This window comes from Grus americana, chromosome 1 (genome assembly GCF_028858705.1).
Source record: "Grus americana isolate bGruAme1 chromosome 1, bGruAme1.mat, whole genome shotgun sequence".
In the NCBI taxonomy this organism is placed as follows: Eukaryota; Metazoa; Chordata; class Aves; order Gruiformes; family Gruidae; genus Grus; species Grus americana.
The window spans coordinates 173,483,207-173,503,760 of NC_072852.1; the positions used below are offsets into that span (position 1 = coordinate 173,483,207).

The following is a 20,554-nucleotide window of genomic DNA, read 5'->3' on the forward strand; positions in this document are numbered from 1 at the left end:
TTTTCTAACTACCCCCCAATGAAAATAAAACCAATCAAATTCACTCATTTTCCATGTGTACTTAGTTATCTCTAACGTATCTCCATCTGTTGTTATTACAACAGATAAATACTAGCTCAGTCGTACCAAACAATTAAAACTTGAAGGAAGTGGGTCAAATTTACTTTGTCCTACATGCCTGCAAGTGTTTGATTGCAGACGTGCACTCCCACACCAACACCATCCCAAAAAATGATTGCAAATAGGGTGGATGAAAGGGAAAGGACTGAAACAATAAAGATTATATGGCAGTGGGGAAGCTGGCAGAACAATGTCTAGGTTACATGATTTTAAGGCTTTCTGTTTACCTAATTTTTAGCATAAAGGTTGAAAATTCCTGTAAAAAATAAGCACTGTCTTCTTTTATATGTAGTAAATGGGCCTCACTGAAATGTGTTACAAGCTTAACTCTTATTAAGCTTTTTGAGAACAGTTATAAGCAGTTAATTTTGCTTGCCAAGTAGTTTTCCTAACAATTTTTTACAGAGTCTTTTATAAGTAATAAAAAGATAAATGCAGGTTATCACCTGAAGAAAATCATATAGCTACTTAGGATGATAAGTATGTCAAGAGAATCAAGAGAAAATCTTCCTGGAAGTTACTTATGGGCTCATGAAAAAGGTGACTGGGAACAGTTGGTATGGATTTGTCAAGCCTAAATCACACTTGATCAACCTGGTGGTCTTCATTGATGAAACGAGTAAATCTGTGGATGACAGGAAAGTAGTAGACGACATCCACTTCATCTTTAATAAGGCTTTTGACATGATCTTCCACAGTATCCTGTTATCAAAGTTGGGACTGTATTGTTCACAGGGCAGAACGACCAGATGGGTGAAAAACTGGCTGGGCTGTCAGGCTCAATGGGTAGTGGTTACTGGTTCATATTCAGCGTGGAGGCTGGTTACAAGTGGAGCTCCCCAGGGATGTATCCCAGGACCTGTCCTCTCTAATATGTTCATTGATAACCAGGAGGAAGTGGTGAAACACACCCTCATCAAGTTTGCAAACCACACCAAGAGGGAGAGGATGGCTGATATGCTGGAGGGCAGGGCTGCTGTTCAGAGCACAAACCTGACATTCAACAAGGACAAATGCAGAGCCCTGCTCCTGGGATGGACTAACCCCAGTGATGGTACAGGCTGGGGATTGATGGGCTGGAGGAACCCTGGCAGTGGTGGGGTTTTAGGAACACCAGCATGACCAGCAGATGGACAGAAGTGACTATTTCATTCACTCAGAGCTTGTTATGCCACATCGACAATACCGTGTCCAGTTTCAGTGTCCCACTTTAAGAGAGATATCAAACTGAGGCAAGCTTCACAGGAGGCCACTGGGATGGTCAGGGCTGGAGAACTTCCCCATGAGCAGAGGCTGAGGGACATGGGCTTGTTCAGCCTGGAGGAGAGAGGCTGCAGGGGGGACCTAACGGCAGTACCCGTAACCCCAGTACCTACAGGAAGGTCACTGAGAAGGGAAAGCCTGCTCTTTAATGAAATTCTCAGCAGGAGAACACAGCACAGTGGTTATAAACTGAGATGGTCTCACTGGATATACGGGGAAAATTTCCTCTGAAAGGATAACTATGCATTGCCCAGAGAGGTACAGTTTCCATCCTTGGAGGGTTTCAAACACACCTGGGTAAGGCCCTAGGCAACCTGGTCTGAATTCAGTCTTGCCACTTTTTTGAGCAGGGGTTTGCTCTGAGTGATCTTCTAACATCCCTTCCAACCTGAATTATCCTATGACTTATCCCTAAAAATATGAAACACAACATTCAGAAGTGCCTAGCTGAAAGCACATCTTACTTTTACAAAGGGCCATCTGCTTCCCTCATCCTTCATTCATTTAAAGGAAGCTACAGCTATTGAATAAGGATACAACACAAGCCAGTTAGTTGTTGAAAAAAAAAAAACACATTAAACACAGGCTATAAACAAGAATACCAAGATGTAGTCCATTCTCCATTCAATCTTTATACTTTGGCCCTTTTTGTGAGAACAGTAATAAAGCACAACCAAGATAAGAACCACAAGGCCTTCATCTCCTTCTCCTTGCCTATAGAGTGGGGGATAGAGCCCACGTGGACCTTTGTGAATGACCAGCAGGAACATTCACTACCCTCAGGTTTCTCATTTACAGCTGGCAGTGCAAAGAGACAGTCCTCTGCCTCCAAGTAACAAAATTAAATCAGAAGCCTAGCAGCAGGGAAAGCAAATGGAAAGTTAATATTCGCTTTGCATGAAAAATAACAGTTACCATCTGATTATAAGAAGTACTCAGCTATAATGAAAAAAGGTCTAAAAATTGTCTTTGAAATGAAGAAAAAGGAAAAAAAAAATCAAAGCTGCTCAGTAAGTGTTGTTAAATAGTATTTTTTTTTCCTCTCTGGAACGTATAATGAAGGGCTAACTAAATGAGAAGTTTCCAGTTATTTCTCCTTTCTCAGGATGATCTTGTGTTAGCTGGAAGAAAGGGCACAATTAAATATTCTTCAAGTATTACTGGCAACAGGAAAAATCACTGTTCAGAAAACAAGCACTACATGTGATTTGCTTGGGTTTTTGTTGTGTTTTGGTGTGGGTTTTTTAATTATTCTTAATTATTTAATTCTTCATAGTGAAGAAACTCATAGTGAAGAATTTCTTCCTAACATCTAATCTAAATCGACCCTCCTTCAGCTTAAACCCATTACCCCTTGTCCTGTCACTACACTCCCTGATAAACAGTCCCTCTCCAGCTTTCCTGTGGGCCCCTTCAGGTACTGGAAAGCCACAATTACATCTCCCCGGAGCCTTCTCTTCTCCAGGCTGAACAACCCCAACTCTCTCAGCCTGTCCTCACAGGAGAGGTGCTCCAGCCCTCTGATCAGCTTCGTGGTCCTCCTCTGGACTCGCTCCAACAGCTCCATGTCTCTCCTGTACTGGGGCCCCCAGAGCTGGATGCAGTACTCCAGGTGGGGTCTCACAAGAGCGGAGTAGAGGGGCAGGATCACTGCCCTTGACCTGCTGGTCACGCCTCTTCTGATGCAGCCCAGGACACGGTTGGCTTTCTGGGCTGCAAGCGCACACTGCCGGCTCATGTTGAGCTTCTCATCAATCAATACCCCCAAGTCCTTCTCCTCAAGGCTGCTTTCAATCCATTCCTCTCCCAGCCTGTAGTTGTGCTTGGGATTGTGCGCCTCCATTAACTGTCTCCAAAATTCAACATGACTTGAGAAAGGTAAAATTGAAATAAAAATACGGACTCCTAACTAAGTTTCCTCTGCATGTGTTTACAAACCATACAAAGTGAAATCTTTTAAACTTAGCTGAAAGGGAGAATCTGGATATTAAAAATTTGTATGTGCTCCTTACTACTGTTCTGTAAGGGGCTTGGTGAACATTTGAGTAATCACGTTTATGCCTTTTCCATGGTTATAGAAATGTCCTTGATTAGGAGAATGCTTTTCAGCATTTCTGAATTCAACTTGTTTTCAAGAGATGAGGATTAACAGAAATATATTAGCAAACTAAATACTGATTTTTCAATTCTCTACCTGATTTTTTAAAATATTTGCAACATTCTTAACAGCAAATACCTTAATTTAGAAGCCTCTGCAAACCAAATATAAGAACGAAAATTCGTACAGTTAATACACATTTACCTTCTTCAACTGTCTGTACAAAGGCCCCTGAAGAGCTCCAATTTGTTGTAAACCCAAAGCTGCGACTGTGGCCAGGTCTCTGGTTTATACTGATTCTCATTTCACTGTACTGTTCCTGAAAAATAAAACATGACACTACAGTATCTGGTATCACAGGAATCTAAATGAGGGAAAGTTTATCCTCTAAATAAGTGAGGCTGCTCACAATACGCACTTTAATCATCTATTATTAGCATCATAGACAAAGGAAACAGCATTGAAGTCAGTTAAGTAACTAACATGGTTTTTATTCAAACAGGTATGTTTTCAGTTTAAATTGATATTTTCTCTACACATGTATTTACCTGTGCATTTCTCTTATTTTAAATGTTTCCTAACAGGATGCAACAAAATGTAGAAATTTGAAGAAACTAAAACCTTAAGTGGGTCTTCACGGATGGTATTATGAATTTGTGGAACGCACTGCCTCCTGACAGAGCATCAGTCAAATAGGGATGTGAAACAGCCAGATAACATTCAACTTGTCTTTTTCCTTGCACATCCTACAGTAGGCATCATCAGTTTCCTTTAGGCTTAATGCTGCAATTAGGTTTACTTGGGTGAACAAACTTTTTAATTTTCTGTGAAATGCTACTAGCTTGCTATGGATTTTGTAATGGAGGTCTTAGATAATAAAACTAATCCCAGAATTATCTAGAATCCAGTTCTTCCATTCCAGTGGACTTTCAAGATGCTTTCAAAATCAGAAAGAAAACCCAACATTAGCATTTTAAACTACAGAAATATTTGATTGGGAAAACATTTTGGAACACCTGCTTTCAATCCCACAATATATTATGAACATGTCTTGCATACATTAACATTTTAATGTGAACTCATCAAAAAACAAGTAAAATACCCAAATGCATGCTATTCACTTCATTATCGTGGATCTGATATTGTTATAAAAGGAAAAAAAATATTTTAGACTTTATCACTGTTAAAATAGATATATTCCAGCAACGTGTGCATGGAGGAGACTCCCACACATGTACTAAATTTGGTGTACTAAAAGCACACCTACATTTTAATTGCCTGGTGAATCAGCTTTCCTGAAGGGTGGGATTTATTTTCCTTAACTTCAAATATTTAGAAGTCTAGGTACCTAAGCCAGTTCCCCAAAGCTCCTATGCTAGTAGGATGTGACAGGCAGCTGCAGGGAGCACTGTAAGGAGATGTAGTTAGCCAGACTCGGAGCAGGACGCAGCCAGAAGAGGCTTTAGTAGTACCCAAGTGCTGGGTGCAGAAGACAGCAACATTGCAAGGCAACATCCTGAGGTTTCGCCTCGTGTTACAGGAATGTTCCTGGCAAAACACTCCCCATTACAGCCCAGGGTAGAAATTAAGTCCTGTATTCCAAGCACAGCTACTAGCTTGCAAATGCTCCCATGCAATCCAAGTCCTTAGGTGAGTAACAGTACATTAAAAGTGAATCTACTAATTCAGGTTAGCACACTGGGCTAGAGCATGTATTAAGCTTTTGAGTTTGATTGTTTTCCTGAATTACTGCTGTTATTTTTATTTCCACCATCCCAACCCGGCTCTTCTTCAAACCTACCTCTTCTCTCTCACAGGAGTAATGCGACTTTGTACATTGAACTTCATCGTTTGGACAGGTCGTTGCCAAAACACTTAGTACTCTACAAACCTGGTGTTATTGCCCTAATGACTAGTGAACTATATCAATCTCAACTCTGGCAATGATTTACAAATGTGTCAAATGAGACTTGCATTCCTTAAGTTATAGCTTGTTTGAGACACAATACAAGGTTTTTTTTTTTATATTTATTTAAAAACCCCCACATTACTCATTTGCAGGAAGGACAATTTATAATCTTGTGACTAATGACAGAGAAAAAAAAATAGGCCTGGTACATTTTATTCTTGTTCGGCTTGCTTAAAGTGATATAAAGATCCCATATCTAATCTATGTTATTGCTGATTAGAACAGCAATTCTTCTGCCTGTTTTTTGCTACAACACCGAAAAAAAAATAATCATGATCTCTTTCCTTATACAACAATCACAGTTTCAAAAAATTACGATCATTTCATTGCAATGGCCAAGGGGTATCAGGAGTATTAAACTGAAATGTGTTCCTTTTCCACAAGTGATTAGGAAGAAGAATGGTTCAAAGTGACTGAATTTGTACAAAGCTGGTGTGGGAAGTGATTTCATCAATCATCCTCCAAGGTCTTATGATCCTCACCCAAGCAACCGGCACAATTAACTTTTACAGCAGCATCAGGAATGCAAAAAATTCATCTCTAAACTGTCAAGGGGTATGAACCATATCATTACATATTACAGAAAGGTATCGACAATTAAAGTTATTGCTGGTAATTTTTTACATGCGAAACGTGATCTTTTGGAGGAAACGGCACTTGAAGATACATATGCCAAAAAAACCACTGAAAGACCCAACTCCTGGATAAGCTCATACACACAGACATGGTGATTTGCTTTAAAATTCATTAATGTGAACTTAATTAGATTAATTTCAAGTATATAACTATTTAAAAAAAAGGGTGGGGGCTCAAGCCACAGCAGATGGAAAAAAGGATACTAATGTTTAAGGCTGACCTCTGAAAAGCTGATCTTTATTTTCCACCACCAGTTTAAAAGTGCAAATGAATGCTACAGCAGCTCAGATCATTCATCTAACTGACATACTTGATTGTGCTCACAATGTGCTAATTTGGAGAACAACAAAAACTTTGCAAGCATCAAACAATGTTTGGAATAACTATTTTGAATTACAATGAGAAATAAAATTAAGCACAGGACATATAAAGTGTAGGGAAAATGTAGCAAAACCCCCAATTATTTTCTTTCCGAATATTCTCTTTCCCCCAAATTAAAGGAAATAGTAGATATCTGAGCTGTTTTCTTACTACCAAAAATACTTGCATTAGATGTAATTTTATTTATTTTGTCTTTTACTCTGCTGTAGCATTCAGTTACACTAAGTAATCACATTTTTTCCACACTTACCTGGGATTTTGAATCCTCAGGCTCTGGCAGACTCACATTTTCTGCAGAAGATGCAAGTGAAAGAGAATCAGGAGGAGAGCAATATTCCGGTTTAACAATACTGCTTCCAGCATCTTGGTCTTGGGATTTTACAGGTAATGTCAAACTAGGAGGAGGTGTTGACTGAACACCTTCTTTTTCCTCCTCCTCCTCCTCACCTCTGCTTCTGAACGCACTAGCGGAGAGAGGGTGTGCAGAGTCTGGTTGTGAAAACGAACTGCTAGTGAACAAAGTTTGAGTTCTTCTAGCTTTTTCTACTTCTCCGTTGTATTTCTGGGTATCATCCATCTAGGACAAAAATGAGTTTGGTAAATATGTGATTTAAAAAAAAATCCCTAATCTTTCAGCAATCTAAATATTTAACAAAAAACCTCTCCCTTTCATGCAAATTCTGGTTACTGTACTCATTACTAATTACTCACTTCAAAGAAGTGCAACATATTTTTTTCTCTTGAAGTGCTTGCAGAATAAATAGTTTAGAACAGACTAATAGTAGAATAGAAGAATAAACTTGTTAAAATCATCTGCTTATCATCATTTGCATTCTTACCATTTTTTAAATTGGGACAAATAGGGATTTAGGAGAAAGCTATGAAAATCAATGTAGTAATTGGGCAGAGGGGGAGAATAAACTTCTGTGTTTCAGAGCAGGCAAATTTTAGGCTAGCATAAAATTTCTATTTCAACAAAGTCAGCAGAGCAGAGGAAACTTGTATCACCTGAAAAAATTGTCTTTAACAATTATGTTAACTTAGCTTCAGACAATTAGATCTGACAAAGGCAGGGTTTTTTTGACAAGGAACACTAAGGAGACTTACTACAAGTAATAAATATATTTGGTAGCATAATCTTTTTATCAGCCTTATTTCCAGGACTGTCTGTAACTACAGAAACACAAGTAAACATCCAAAGCCATGACAGAATTGCCTGCTCGATTAACACAGCCTTCATCAAACAGCAGACCTTTTTTTAAAAAAACAAAGAATGTTAAAACCCTACTGTTCCCCCCACAACTATCCAAGACCCCAACATTTACAAACTTTGGGAACAAAGCGGAATTTTACCGTGAACGACCGTGGAAGTGACGAGATTCCTCTTGAGTGGACACCAAAAGGTCTTGGTGTAACCACAGACGTTAACCTAGAGGTATCAGTTTTCTGGTAACTTCTCGGGAGAGGAGCTGAAACCTGAGCTGACCCAGTTTGAGCATTCACCGAGTAGCGGGTAGACAAAAGAGCCGAGCTGTGCTCCTCTGCCAGGCTCTTTGGTGGAGCGGGAGCTTCACCAGCGGCCGAGCTCTCCGGCAGGTTCTCCTTGCGCGGTTGTGCGGCATACGCACTTTTGCTGTCCTTACTGCTGTAGGAGGTATCTTCTTCCAAAAGGTAATCTTTAGCTGCTGACTGCGTGGAAGGTGCTTTTTCTTCACTAAACACGTCGTCATTCAGTGAGTACGTCCACCTGCGTTCATGCTTTTGCTGCCTGTAGGAGTCTCGATCTCTGTCCTCCCTATGGGGACAAAATGTGTTAAAATACCCAAGTGACCTGGCAACCAGGCGGGGCCTAACTCTTGCGACTACTGAATGTTCAAGGCAGAGCATAAACTGAGAAACATATCTACAGTAAATGAAAATGAATGGCACCATTTAAAAATACTAGTATTTTAATATATTTTTTTATCTACCTTCTTCCCCCTCCTCCCCATTTCAACACTCCCATAGCACTCAGACATACTACTGTCACATTATCAGGTTGCCACCATGAAAGAAATCTTTTTGCCAAGAAAATGTTATAGCTATTCAAGTTACATATCCTCAGAAATTCAGATTTTACTGAGGAAAGAATGGGAAGAAGGTAGTCCCCACAACACCGCCTGAACTGTGTAGCTCTGCTGACGCCTCTGCTCTATGAAAATGCTATACTGAACTTTAAATAACAAAATAAGTTGGTGGTGTCCTGAAGTTCAGATTATTTTTTTTTTCTGCTATTCGCTTCTTTGTTATAAGGGAACGACCACCACAGAGATAATCTTTATGACGTCATTTTTAAGATTCTGATGATACTGGACATTCAATACAATTAGCATCCATATTTTTATTTAAAAGATTTTTTTTTATCCTCACAAATAAGTAATAAAAATACAGAAATTCAAAACATTCTGTCTTAAGACCTATTTAAATTTCTTTTATGAAAACATGCAACATACATATTCCCTTCATCTCAGTCATACACATATTTAAAAAAAAATAAATTACTGTCACCAGTAGAAATGGTACTGTGCTACTCAGTTTACCACTTTTTACTCTTTGGAGAGAATCTTATTCTGTAAACACCCAGATGAACAACTGCGGATAGAGGGGAAATCAAGTAGAAGTTTACAGCTCTGTGATATACATTAAAATTCTGCCTGTATTTATCCACAGTGGCACAGCAAATGCAGTGGTAGAGCAAAGAGAAATAGTTAAGCTGATCCAAGAATAAAAAAAGGCAATTATCCAGTTCAACGCTATTGTTTTAACCTCTCTAAAGTGGATGCAAATACTGACTTCTCAATACACTTATTTATGGATAGAAGAGTAAAACATCATTTATAGAGCAGAACTGTTTAACATTCTGTGAAAACAATGCATTAGCAGACCATATTCTGCCCTTCAATTGCCTAGATTTCTACACTATAATTTGCAACCAAAATTGTTGAGATCTCTGCAGAATCAATTGCAACTTGCCAGTAAAAGCTGCTCAAGAATTCAAGGGAATAAAAATGCTCAGATTTAAGTTCTTCAACCTAATACTCCCATTAGGGTCATTACCTCTCCTGCTGCATTTCTTTCAGTGACTTGGTACTCCTTTCAGACACCTCAGATGCTCTCCTTTCTATTTCTTCTCTCTCTTCCTTTTTCTTTTGCAATTCCGAAGTGAAGCTCTTTCTACGATTCTTCCATTTTGCTAGATCCTGTAAGAATAACATGAACGTACACAATCAGATTTTCTCAAGACCTCATAAATCTACAGAGGCATCCCATCACATGCTACCTAATGCTCTGGTTTTATTTGCACATCTGCATCGCTTTTGCACGTCTGCTGCCACATTTTCACGCACCTTCCCTCTAAATGATAAAGGGGTTCTTATATTTCAGTTAGGGTTACAGGCTCACTGCCTGTTAAAGTTAACAATTGTAATTACTGGACTACAAGTGGAAAAGTATATGTTTCACCCTTTTTTTACCCACCTTTAACATTTTCAATTTTATTCTAGAATACTTCACCCAATGACACATAGTTGAAAACTAATGGAAATGCCATCTGTATTTCTTTGTTGTAGGCTTTGGAGTTTGGGATACTGCTGTGGTTTTTTTTTTTTTTTTTCCCAAATCACTGCTACATTAAACTGATACATTAGCCTGAGAATAAACACGCCTTACATTCTAAATTGAAAACATATACTTCTATAGTTTCTTCATTTCTGTAAAACCACAATATGAACTGGCAATATTCTCCATGAAATACCAGAGCTGAGTTAAGAGAAGTACTGAATATTAGAACTGAGATGGCTGAGATACACTAAACAAACAACTATGAACTTCTTGCTCAGTGCTCTGTTCTTAATTTCAGCTTCTTGTTGGTAATCATTGTCAAGCAGAGATTTTAATAAAAGCCAAAAACGTCTTCAGATAATCTTATGACGCTGTGCAAAGCTACCACATCAGTTTACAAGTTGGATTTAAAACAGAATTACTGGGAGATAGGAGCCTCAAGAATTTGCACAAGGAAATATTATTTCCCTCCCTTCTCCCAAAGGATAAAATACTCAGACATTCCAATCTTTTCATTAAAAAAAGTATTCACAAATTTCAGATAACACATGAAACTGTGTCCTAACTTTTCTTTATGCCCACAGTAATCAAGCCTGAAAGCTTTATTACAATACATACAAGTCTCATCCTGAAGCATTAATCAAGATACTTATGATGATACTTAAAATAATTTCAGTTCTGCATTAGACAGACACCACCAAAACCACCAGCAGTTGCATGAGACGGATCGTTTTGGAAGACAGCCCCATAAATTACTGCACACATGCCAAAGCCTGTTTTCTAGGGACACTGAAGGTAGGTGGCACCCAGCCCTTCAGTGGGACACGTGAGGAGGCATGAAAAGGAATACTTGCTTCTTGCCACTTTAGATCTTGTTCTTGTAACTGTTCTTTTATCCTTTGTAGCTCTTCATAACGGATTTTGCGCAATGACTGCAGCTCCTCTGCGCTGACATCGTTCAAAGATTTGCTCCTAGAAAGAAAGAGAGTACTCTGCTTTATCACATCTTAGCCATCATTTATGCAAGTGAAACCTTCGAGAGAGAGAGATTTGTATTAGTACAACTGAGCACTCTTGAGTGTTATTTCAAATAGAGCAGGAAACAAACGGGCAGCTGAACGAACAAGGCTGGGACGAGCTCTAGCGCCAGCACTCAAGTCAGTAGTTGCATATTTGAGCAAATAAAATCAGGTTAAGGGAATAAGCAGCTCTGTAGCAGCTCCACACTGATCACTCACACTGAGCTCCTCGTACCCAACTGCTACCTCTGTTTAAACTTGCCACTCTCTTTATTAACCTTGCTCCTTTCTTTGACCTAAAAGGCATCCCCCCTCCTTGAGTCTAAATTCCCATCCTTTCACTTCTTCTCTCCAGTAACAGTCCCAGAATCACCTCCCATTCTTTCCTTCCTTAGGCTAATCATAAAATCAAGTCAGTTATTGATGCACGTTTCTAAAAGACAGGAGTCATTCACTGCTAAATGCTCAGTTCGTGCATGTCATGGGCCCCGCTAGCCTACGTTATTCCTCCCCAAGCCTCCCTGACGCTTTCCATCCAAGTCAGGATGGCTAACACAGCCATCTTCTCACTAGTTTCTTCAACACGGCTACAAGTTTCCCCCATGAATTCCTACTCACTAGTTCCCTTTAATCTAAATTCCTCAAAGCTCACCTTTCTCTCCTATGCTATTTTCTCCTTTATTCTTTCACACTGCAGCAATAAACTTAACAGGACTTTTAATTTAGGTGTAGGAGAAGATTCTTGCTCAGAGCTGACCACAAGCCTCTGAGACACCAAGCAAAATGCAGGTGTTTCATCATAAGCTGTAACATAAAAGGAAAGCTAGGCTTCTGGGGTTTATTTTTATTTTTTCAAAAATACTTTTGTTTGTATTTATCCAAACAAAATCGGAATGACGGAGGGGTGTAACAAAGTTATAACAGGACTTGAAAATGTGGCACTTCTCCGATACAACGGAAAATCAGGTTAAAAATAAAACTGATTTAGCGCAGGGCCTTGCTCTAATCTCTTACACACCAAGAGAGCTCTGAACTAACCACCCAGACTCTCTCACTTCCTCCCAAGAGGCCCAACTCACTTTTGTTGAGAACGTAAGACTTTGGCCTCTAGAAATAAAGGCTAGGGCATTAACTCATTATACCTGTTTGCCTGGCTATTTTCTGAATGGGAAAAACGCAAAATTTAGCAAAAATCTCCTGGTCACTATTGCAGGAACTCTTTTCTTGTACAGTTCCTTACTTGGAGGTTTTTTTTTGTGGTTAAGTTATATCACATGTAGAAACGGTTTTTACGTACTTACTGTACGTAAGTAGCAAAATTGTTCCAGATGAGTTCAAGAAAACTTATATGACTAGTTGTGGTGGGTTTCCTTTTCTTTCTCTTGAGTTTCTATATCTGCCTGCAACAAAACAGGAAAATCTAGACCTAAATACAACATACCCTAAGTAAGGGTATATTCATATTTTCATACCAAGGAACAGGCTGTTAGTTTCCATTCTAGTCTTAACTTCAAAATCTACTTAGTGACTTGAGCCTTCTGAGTCTCCCTCCCCTAACATCTAACTTCTGCTGAAACATTTCTTGCTTCTTGTGTAAGTAAGTGTGTAGTTATTTACCAGGTTTTGCCTCAGGGTAAAAATAAATAAGTAAATAAATAAATGTACATTAAAAAAAAAATTAAACACCATGCATAACCAAATACTTAACATGCCATCACACAGTAAGTGGAAAAATATTTCTCTTTGAGCCACAGTACATCGTAAACAATGCCTAAGTTCACATGGCACTAACCAATACGTTTACCACTGAGGATTCAATAACCTGGAGTATATAAAATAACCACAGAACTTTCACCAATCCCATGACAAATACCGTGTCGTTAATTATTTTCAGATTCTAGCTGTACAGTCTTTGAAATAAAATATTTACTAATCTTCCTTTAAATTTTTGAATGTTTTAAAGCCTAATTTAAATACAGAACACCAAGTACTTCACTTCAGCAGGAATAAAATATTAGAGCTGACTTTCAAAGTGCCTGATAACCATAACTCGGATACCCTAGACGCCAGAGAGAACTTTTGCCAGACACATAGCTTTTAGTCTCTTACATTCGTTACATGAACTGCCCAAGCACAGAACAACAAAGCGGCATGCACAAGTTGTTTTCAGCATGAGTTTTTAGCTACTGTGCATGCATGAAAATTTAAAGAGGCAAAAATAGCGTTATGATCTTTCAAGCTTTTATAAAACTTACCCTTGCTCATCAGAAAGCTTTTGAAACAGTCTGAGAAATCAGAAACCAAAAAAAAGAAAAGATTCAGTGTCTTGATATACATAACAACATTAACACCACCAGTACACCAGCACTCTCAACTAAGTGAGGGGGAAACTGAAAGCCTGAGGACCAGCCAGCATGGAACAGCACATCGGAGCTCTGACACTAGTCAAAAACCACATCAGGACTTGCATGATGTATAAGTCGGGGAGAAAACCGACAGAACAAAGACGCCTGCACGTTTCCAACGCTTCTGATTTAGCAATACTGCACGAATAGAGCCTTGTACTAATTCTGCACCACGAACAGCATGATGCTCAAAAGATACTCATTTCAAGAAATGAAAATTAATGCCAACTTCAGTTCCAACAAGAAGCCTGGCTTGCCAAGGCTGTTTTCTTGTTCGACCACTTCCGATACTAAATGAAAGTAATACCTGGAATGGCTGAGAATAAAAAGCCCTATACAGAAGTTTAGCACATTAAGTGGAGAACCAAATTAATCCAGTGTGATTCAAGAGGATTTTTAGTATTCTTGAATATGAGTATTTTATTCTATTGAATGAATTCTTAAAACGTGAACTATTTTCAAGCACTTTAGAAATATTCCTCAGTGAAGCTTGCACTTTGTTAACAGTATTAAAGCTTAAAAATTAAATGCAGCAACATCAAAGTATCAACTGGAACATGGAAGTGTCTTAGTCACAGAGTAATGATGCACAGCAGGGAGAACTGCAACTTGCAATGCCGTATTTTCAGAGCTAAGGAAACATTCGAAACCCCACTCTCCCCCAGTAAGTACGAAATCCAAAGGAGAGCTAGGAAGTCATTAAAAACAGTATTCAGTCAGAGAAGAGAAATTTTGAATATACCAAGAAAGGATTAGGGGAAAGTATTAATTAGGATTGCATGAAAGCAAGGGGAAAATACTGGCAGAATAAAATAAGTCACAGTGGAATTTACTATTACATGGACACACATCTTGCATGTACCATGACTTTGGGTGGGGAAAACAACACTGATTTTTTTTTCACCTCATCTAATCATCTCAAAACTGTGGCAGGACAGTTTACAAGCATTTTCAAACTTAGGTACAAGCAAGAATATCAGAATGCCCATTTCCAGACTCTGTTGTTAAAGCATTCATGTATTTCAGAAGTGTTTTTACCAATTATATTGGTGGAAAAAAAAGAAAATATTTCTAGCCTCCACAGTCTTTTGAATAATCACTATTCAGTTCAACCATCAAAAGAAATTTATGCAGAACTTTGAGCCTGAAGGAATGATATTATATTTTCTCTAAAATAACAGCCTAAAACTAGAAAACACTGTAATTTTTTTGTTGAAAATATGGTATTGCAGTCATGAGCTTCTATTGAAAGCAAATAAAAAGCTTCTCCAGGGCGCCACGAACAAATAGCAGATTGGCACTCTACGAATGGTTCAGCACAAGACGATGCTTTTCTCAACGGAAAGGGTTCAACTGCACTCAAGCGCAATCCGTGCAGGACACAACCTGACCTCTCCACCATCTGCCGTTTCTTGTGTCTAACTTTGCTGGCCTCCCTGATCGCTTCCCACTTCTTCCAGTCTTCTTCACTGCACGGACCCGGGATGAAATTTACCGGCTGGACATTGCTTCCCACCTTCCAAGATTCAATCTTGCGGGTCAGCATATCATCCTTCTTATGGCGGGAAGATGGTGACAGCACTCTGCCGTTGCTCTTTCTTTCCTCTGGGGTTGTGTTTTTTTCAAGTAAACATAGAAATTTGGACCGGATCTCCTCCGGAAGACTCCACGGATCAGGAAAGAGTGCTGGGTGATACTTGTCTGGAGCACCCGATAAAGGCACCTCTTTTTTCTGAGAGAGGATTTTACGGAAAATCATGTCATCCTTTTCCAAATCTGGAATCACAGGTTGGCCCTCTCTGGGTTGCAGAATTATCTCACCCTCTAGAGGAGGCTCCTGCTCAGAGAATTTTTTTAAATACCGGGGGTCTTGGAGAACAACTTGATTCACATGGAAAGCCCCAGTTTTCCGAACGAACAAGTCATCGTTTTCTAAATCTGGATAGAGATATCCATTTTCTGCGTCTCCTTGCTTGCATCCTGGTACAAAGGAAATATTCTTTCTACATTTTATGAGCCTAGGGCCAGAAGTAGGATCAATTTTGGTCTTAGTTTCAGAAGACAAGTAGTCAGAGTATTTTTGCAGGGCCTGAAGTAACGAAAACTGACTGAAGCATATAAAACAAAAGGAGGGAAGTAAAAATATCATTAACTAGCAAGAAACAAGCCGATCACAATGTATTGCGATATACATTTGGTTTAGACTTGCAGTATCCCGAGCAGTACAATTACACCACTTGGCATTCACCATCACTAACCACAGCACGGCACACATCAACCAACAGAAAGGGATCATGGCATACTAACCTGCTCAGAAACAGCACGCTTACATGCTCACACACAAAGCCAGTAACCCTATGCAGCACGGTATACTTTTGCATTTATGCGTTTCAGAAGACCAGCAACTTACAGCTACATTTAAAAAAGAAGAAAAAGCAACAGAAAGCCCCAACAAAATAGTAATAACCAAAAAAGCATGACATCACAGGACGAGTTTTAATTTCATTTAGCTGTTGCATATCTAGCCATTTCTTTTTGATGCAGCAAGAGTACAGCTCATGCATCAATATCAACCTGGATTGATCAGAAGCCTCCAAGATTTTTCCTTCTGCAATCTGTGACAATGAGCTTCCCACATATTCAGCAGTTGGCTTATAGTTCTGATCCCTTCTGCAACTGCTGTTCCAGTCAAAACTTGGTCTTGGTTGATGAGCAACAATGGCAGAGCTTTGTTTGTAAGCAAATTCCTCATCCTCGGAATCAGATTTTTTCCTACTGTGCAGCAGCACAAAGAATGAGCAGAGGGAAAGAAAGAAAAAAGCACGAAGTGTACTCATGAAGTAAAATGCACAGTGGCAACAGTGTAATGAAAATATTATTTCAATTATTTTCTTAAAAAAAAAGAAAAGAAAAAAACACATATCCTGCTGCTACACTGGCAATAAAAATGAAAAATAAAAATAAAGTCATACAACTACACTTTATTTATACGTTTTGCACACAGAAGAGAAACAGGGGCATGCATGAAAACGCACCTGAACCCTTGAATCTCTTTATACCAGGGTTTGAAAGAGGATTTCCTGATTTTTTTCCATAGCAATTCTTCTTCTGGAGTCCAAAACTTAGGAAGAAATTTGTCAAAAGCAACAACTGTATTTGCCGCTGAAGAACTTAGCTTGCGAAAATAGAGATCATCTTTTTCAATGTTTGGGATGCCTATTTCTTCTTCCTCGTCCTCATCAAAATACCCAGATAATTCAGAAGGAATGTTAACTCTCGGTTTGTTTTCCTCTTTAGTATCCAACTGCCTCTGCCTCCTCTGGTTACTGTTTAAAATACCCAATCAGTTAAGATATTTTAGGAGCAACTTGACATAAAGAATGCAAAAAGACATGCTTTTTGGCTCAGGAGTTCAACCTCGTGAATGAAGCAAATTAGTTCTCAATTCCATCACTGCAGCACCAGAAATAACAAAATATATTAAAAAAAAAAAAGTTAAATGGTTATATCAATATCCTATTGCCTCCAACAAAAATAGGAAGTTTGACAGAAAAGGCATAACAAATTATCAGCTGTGTTAAAATGCCGATTAGAAGGCTAACTTTATGGAGTTATTTATGGACTGCAATTTAGGTAATACAATAGTTACTGGATCTTGGATTAGTATCTCTGACCTCAGTGGTTCAAGCATTGTAGCTAGTGGACCAGCTGGATAACTTTCTTGTGAGCAAGATTTAGGAGAGTCATTGCGCAACACGAAATGATGTCCAGGTGCAGCAGAGCTTACAGGGCTCTTTTTGCCTAGAAATCTACGTTTTGCTAAGTCATCCATAACCACGTCGGGTAGCCTTCTTTCGTCTTCTGAATCAGAGCCACTGTCATACTCATAGACCATCTGGAGGGAAGCTGGATTTGTGAGCTCACGCTCTGCTCTGTTATTTTGGCAGGAAGCTACGAGATTCCTTTCACGTCCACTGAGGTTGACCAAAACAGGAACAGAATGAAGACAGTGAAGTCACGAAGGCAATGATGAAACCCAAGAACTTGCCCCCTAATCTCATCTGTATGCACCAAGAAGCCGGACAACTGAAATTCACCACCATATTTTGGAAGGCTTTAATGAGAAACTAAACGCGTAGGTCTATTTCTCATGAACTTGCATTTAAGATCATTTAAATCCCCTCTATCCAGAGTCTGACCAGCCTCAAAACATTACTCCAACACAAGAAAACTAGTTATATGGAACAAAGTAAAAACAAAACAAAAAACTAACCACACCAAAACATCTTCCCCTTAAAATATGTAAACTCAAATCCTTTACTTTGTATTGCAACAACAGCAGCTTTTCTTTAACTAATAAAGAAATAATTTATTTAAAAAGTCCTAAATCAAGGTCCGCGTTACTAAGACCACACACCAGTACCTTGAAAATGTTGCATCTGACTCGGTGAAGACGGGACTTGCCCAGCTCCTCCTATTGTCCTCATTCTTCTCTGTCCTCTTCTTCCTTAAGGGCGCCGGCACATAAGCCGCCTGCTTGTTTTTGTTGGGTAAGAAACGATTGAAGTCAGCGGTAGGTTTCGGTTCAATCACAGAAATCCTACGGTAAGACCTGTCATCTTTATGGGAGTCATGCATTTTGAAAGGCAGTTCCGAGTCTGTGTCACTGTCGCAATCTTAGAAGAAAGGGGAGAAAAGGGAAGGCACAAACATTATTCTCTAGACACAAGCTTCTAGCGAGAACTTGCACCAAAACCTTCTAAAAGCAATTTAACTCCATGTTCGGGATGTTTTGGCTGCAAATTTGCTGAGCTACTGACAGGACAGTAGGAGAGGTGTTTTTAGAAGTTTGTGGCAAAGCTGCGATAAGGTCCGTTAAGGTGAGTTTGGTTTGCGTGCCCCTGCTGCATTTGTTCCATTCTTTCACGATCACTGCTCCCTGCGGGAAACAAAGCACTAACCTCTAGACTGAAGATGTAAAACCGCACAGAATTTTTTTAAATTAAAAACATACTTGCCACTCATGTTTACTAACAAAGACAAGTTACCAGCAACTAGTACAGCAATATGCTCATCTCCCCAGATTAACGCCCAGCAGAAGCCCAGGGTATATCACATAAGGAGCATGGCTACATATTGCTTTGCTCAGATCAGAAATGCTCCACGTGGCCTCAGCCCAGTGATTTCATGTTATTCACAGGGAACAAAATCCAAAAGCTCACTATTTTTATAACTAAGACCACGAATGTGTATTGAATTTTAAAACTGGAAGAGAAACACAGGTTAGAGTACAGTTGTAGGGATCCAACGTCACAAACTTTCTTCTTGCTACCTTTCTTTCCACGACAAGCTATCAAAAGTAACAACTACTATTCAGTTTTTAACCTAGGTGGGAAAAAACCCTATTGAAGATTCACAAACGGAGTGAAGACATAGAGGTTTGACATATCCACACTCGGAACAAGGCAAGAGACTTTTGCAACTGTTGAATTTTAGGTGATCCCATCAGGATCTGAATGTTAGCAATTTCCCTTCCCGAACTACAGGAAAACACCCTGCACATACACACACCCTAATGCAGCAGTGAGAGCAAAAGTCCCAGCAACCCTTCCTAGGAATATTCATGTGACCATTGCTTTGTTCCTACCAACTGTTAAAGGTCAATATTTGCTTAAGCGAAACGCAACTGCGGCAGTTGCAAAACTAGAGTTGCCTTTCAACACAGTTTAAGTACCGGGCACCCGAAGTACTAGGTCCATACATTGTCTTCTCCAACACTCATAAGACATATGTCAACAAAAGATTTTAAAGAGGAAAATGTACCTTCACTGCCACCTTTCAAGGTTATATCTGATGAAAAGCTTGTGGAGGATCTTGAACCAAGAGAGTCCAAGCTATCGAAGGAATCGTCTCTTTTATGGCTAGCTGAAGATGAAAAGGGCTCTCCACGGTCAACGTACCAAATATCACCGTACCCACTATCCCTGCCACTTCTGTTCAGGTGGCTGGACTCTTCAAGTGCCTATAAGAGTAAGTTTTGACAGGTCTTTTACAATAATTTAAGATGCAAACGCTACTTGTGAGTTTTCACTCAAATTTTTAAAACACATTTTGAGTGCACAAACAAACTTTAACAAAGACTATTGCAAACCCCTAAAAACAACATATACAACAGCTTGGATAGGAGATTCAACACAAGGTCTTAAATTTCTCTTATCTCTGCCAAAAGGAAGCAAGATGGGGCTCTTCACAATCTACCACATCAATCAGAGCAGGTGGATTCTGAATTTCATGACTATATAGGTAGCAGAAGAACCAGTGTAAGCTAAAAATCTTTCCTTTCACATAGACTTTGATAGCAAGCAAAACAAACAACTATGGTCTCCAAACTAAGAACAAAATTAAACCCCCAAGAGCTTGTTTAGAGGTGATACTGTAATGTATAGCAAACTATAAAATTCAGGCTACTTGTTTACTATTCTTTGTATATTCCTTACCTTAGTCAATGCCTGCCCTAATAACTTCTCAAATGCTTTAAGATTGAGGTATGGACCATTATAATGCGGGTTGCTTTGAGCTTTTCTCCCAAGCCAGTATAATGTAATTAAAACCTAAAAACAAACATACAAAAACCCCCAAATATAAACTTAATTACTTTCTTTTCATACCATATTGCAGTATAAAAGAATCTCAGCATGCTGTTAGAAATGTTTTCCACAATGAATTGTAAAATCTTGTTTACAGTATTAGCTATGATCTCCGTCAAAACCAATTAGAGTGTTATGATGCATCTCATGTATCTCAAATAAGCAGATTTAAGTACTGTTTCTAATTATTACATTTATTTAGGAAAGCTGTATAGAGATCATCATAAGACGGCACTAATTTGCATCAGATAAATGAACAGCTAAAGAATATAGTAAACATGATAGTGCCATAAACAGAAGTGTTTTAAAAATATTTAATCAGAATTACTGTGAAATTGTTTCAGAAAGCATTGAAGTAAATGTGTCTTACATTTTTCACTCTTCTGTTGGTCTCCTCTGGTCTGAAGCAGGACAGC

At 39.0% G+C, this 20,554-nt stretch overlaps 1 protein-coding gene across 5 annotated transcripts in view; it reads right to left on the reverse strand.

The window, feature by feature from the left end:
- The window catches only part of LMO7 (LIM domain 7), a 134,985-nt gene that overhangs the window by 25,877 nt on the left and 88,554 nt on the right, over window positions 1-20,554 (reverse strand). For 3 of the 5 annotated variants that reach the window (XM_054815892.1, XM_054815862.1, XM_054815883.1), the window contains exons 5-14: window positions 20,509-20,539; window positions 19,989-20,102; window positions 19,315-19,513; window positions 17,915-18,167; window positions 13,342-13,371; window positions 10,922-11,039; window positions 9,564-9,706; window positions 7,821-8,262; window positions 6,718-7,044; window positions 3,686-3,800 (exon numbers count right to left, since the gene is read on the reverse strand). In XM_054815892.1, the coding sequence (XP_054671867.1) occupies window positions 3,686-3,800; window positions 6,718-7,044; window positions 7,821-8,262; window positions 9,564-9,706; window positions 10,922-11,039; window positions 13,342-13,371; window positions 17,915-18,167; window positions 19,315-19,513; window positions 19,989-20,102; window positions 20,509-20,539 (1,772 nt within the window). Of the gene's footprint in view, window positions 1-3,685; window positions 3,801-6,717; window positions 7,045-7,820; window positions 8,263-9,563; window positions 9,707-10,921; window positions 11,040-13,341; window positions 13,372-14,882; window positions 15,600-16,065; window positions 16,267-16,526; window positions 16,818-17,165; window positions 17,466-17,914; window positions 18,168-19,314; window positions 19,514-19,988; window positions 20,103-20,508; window positions 20,540-20,554 lie in introns of all 5 variants that reach the window. The other 2 variants (XM_054815852.1, XM_054815872.1) reach the window with 2 other exon arrangements.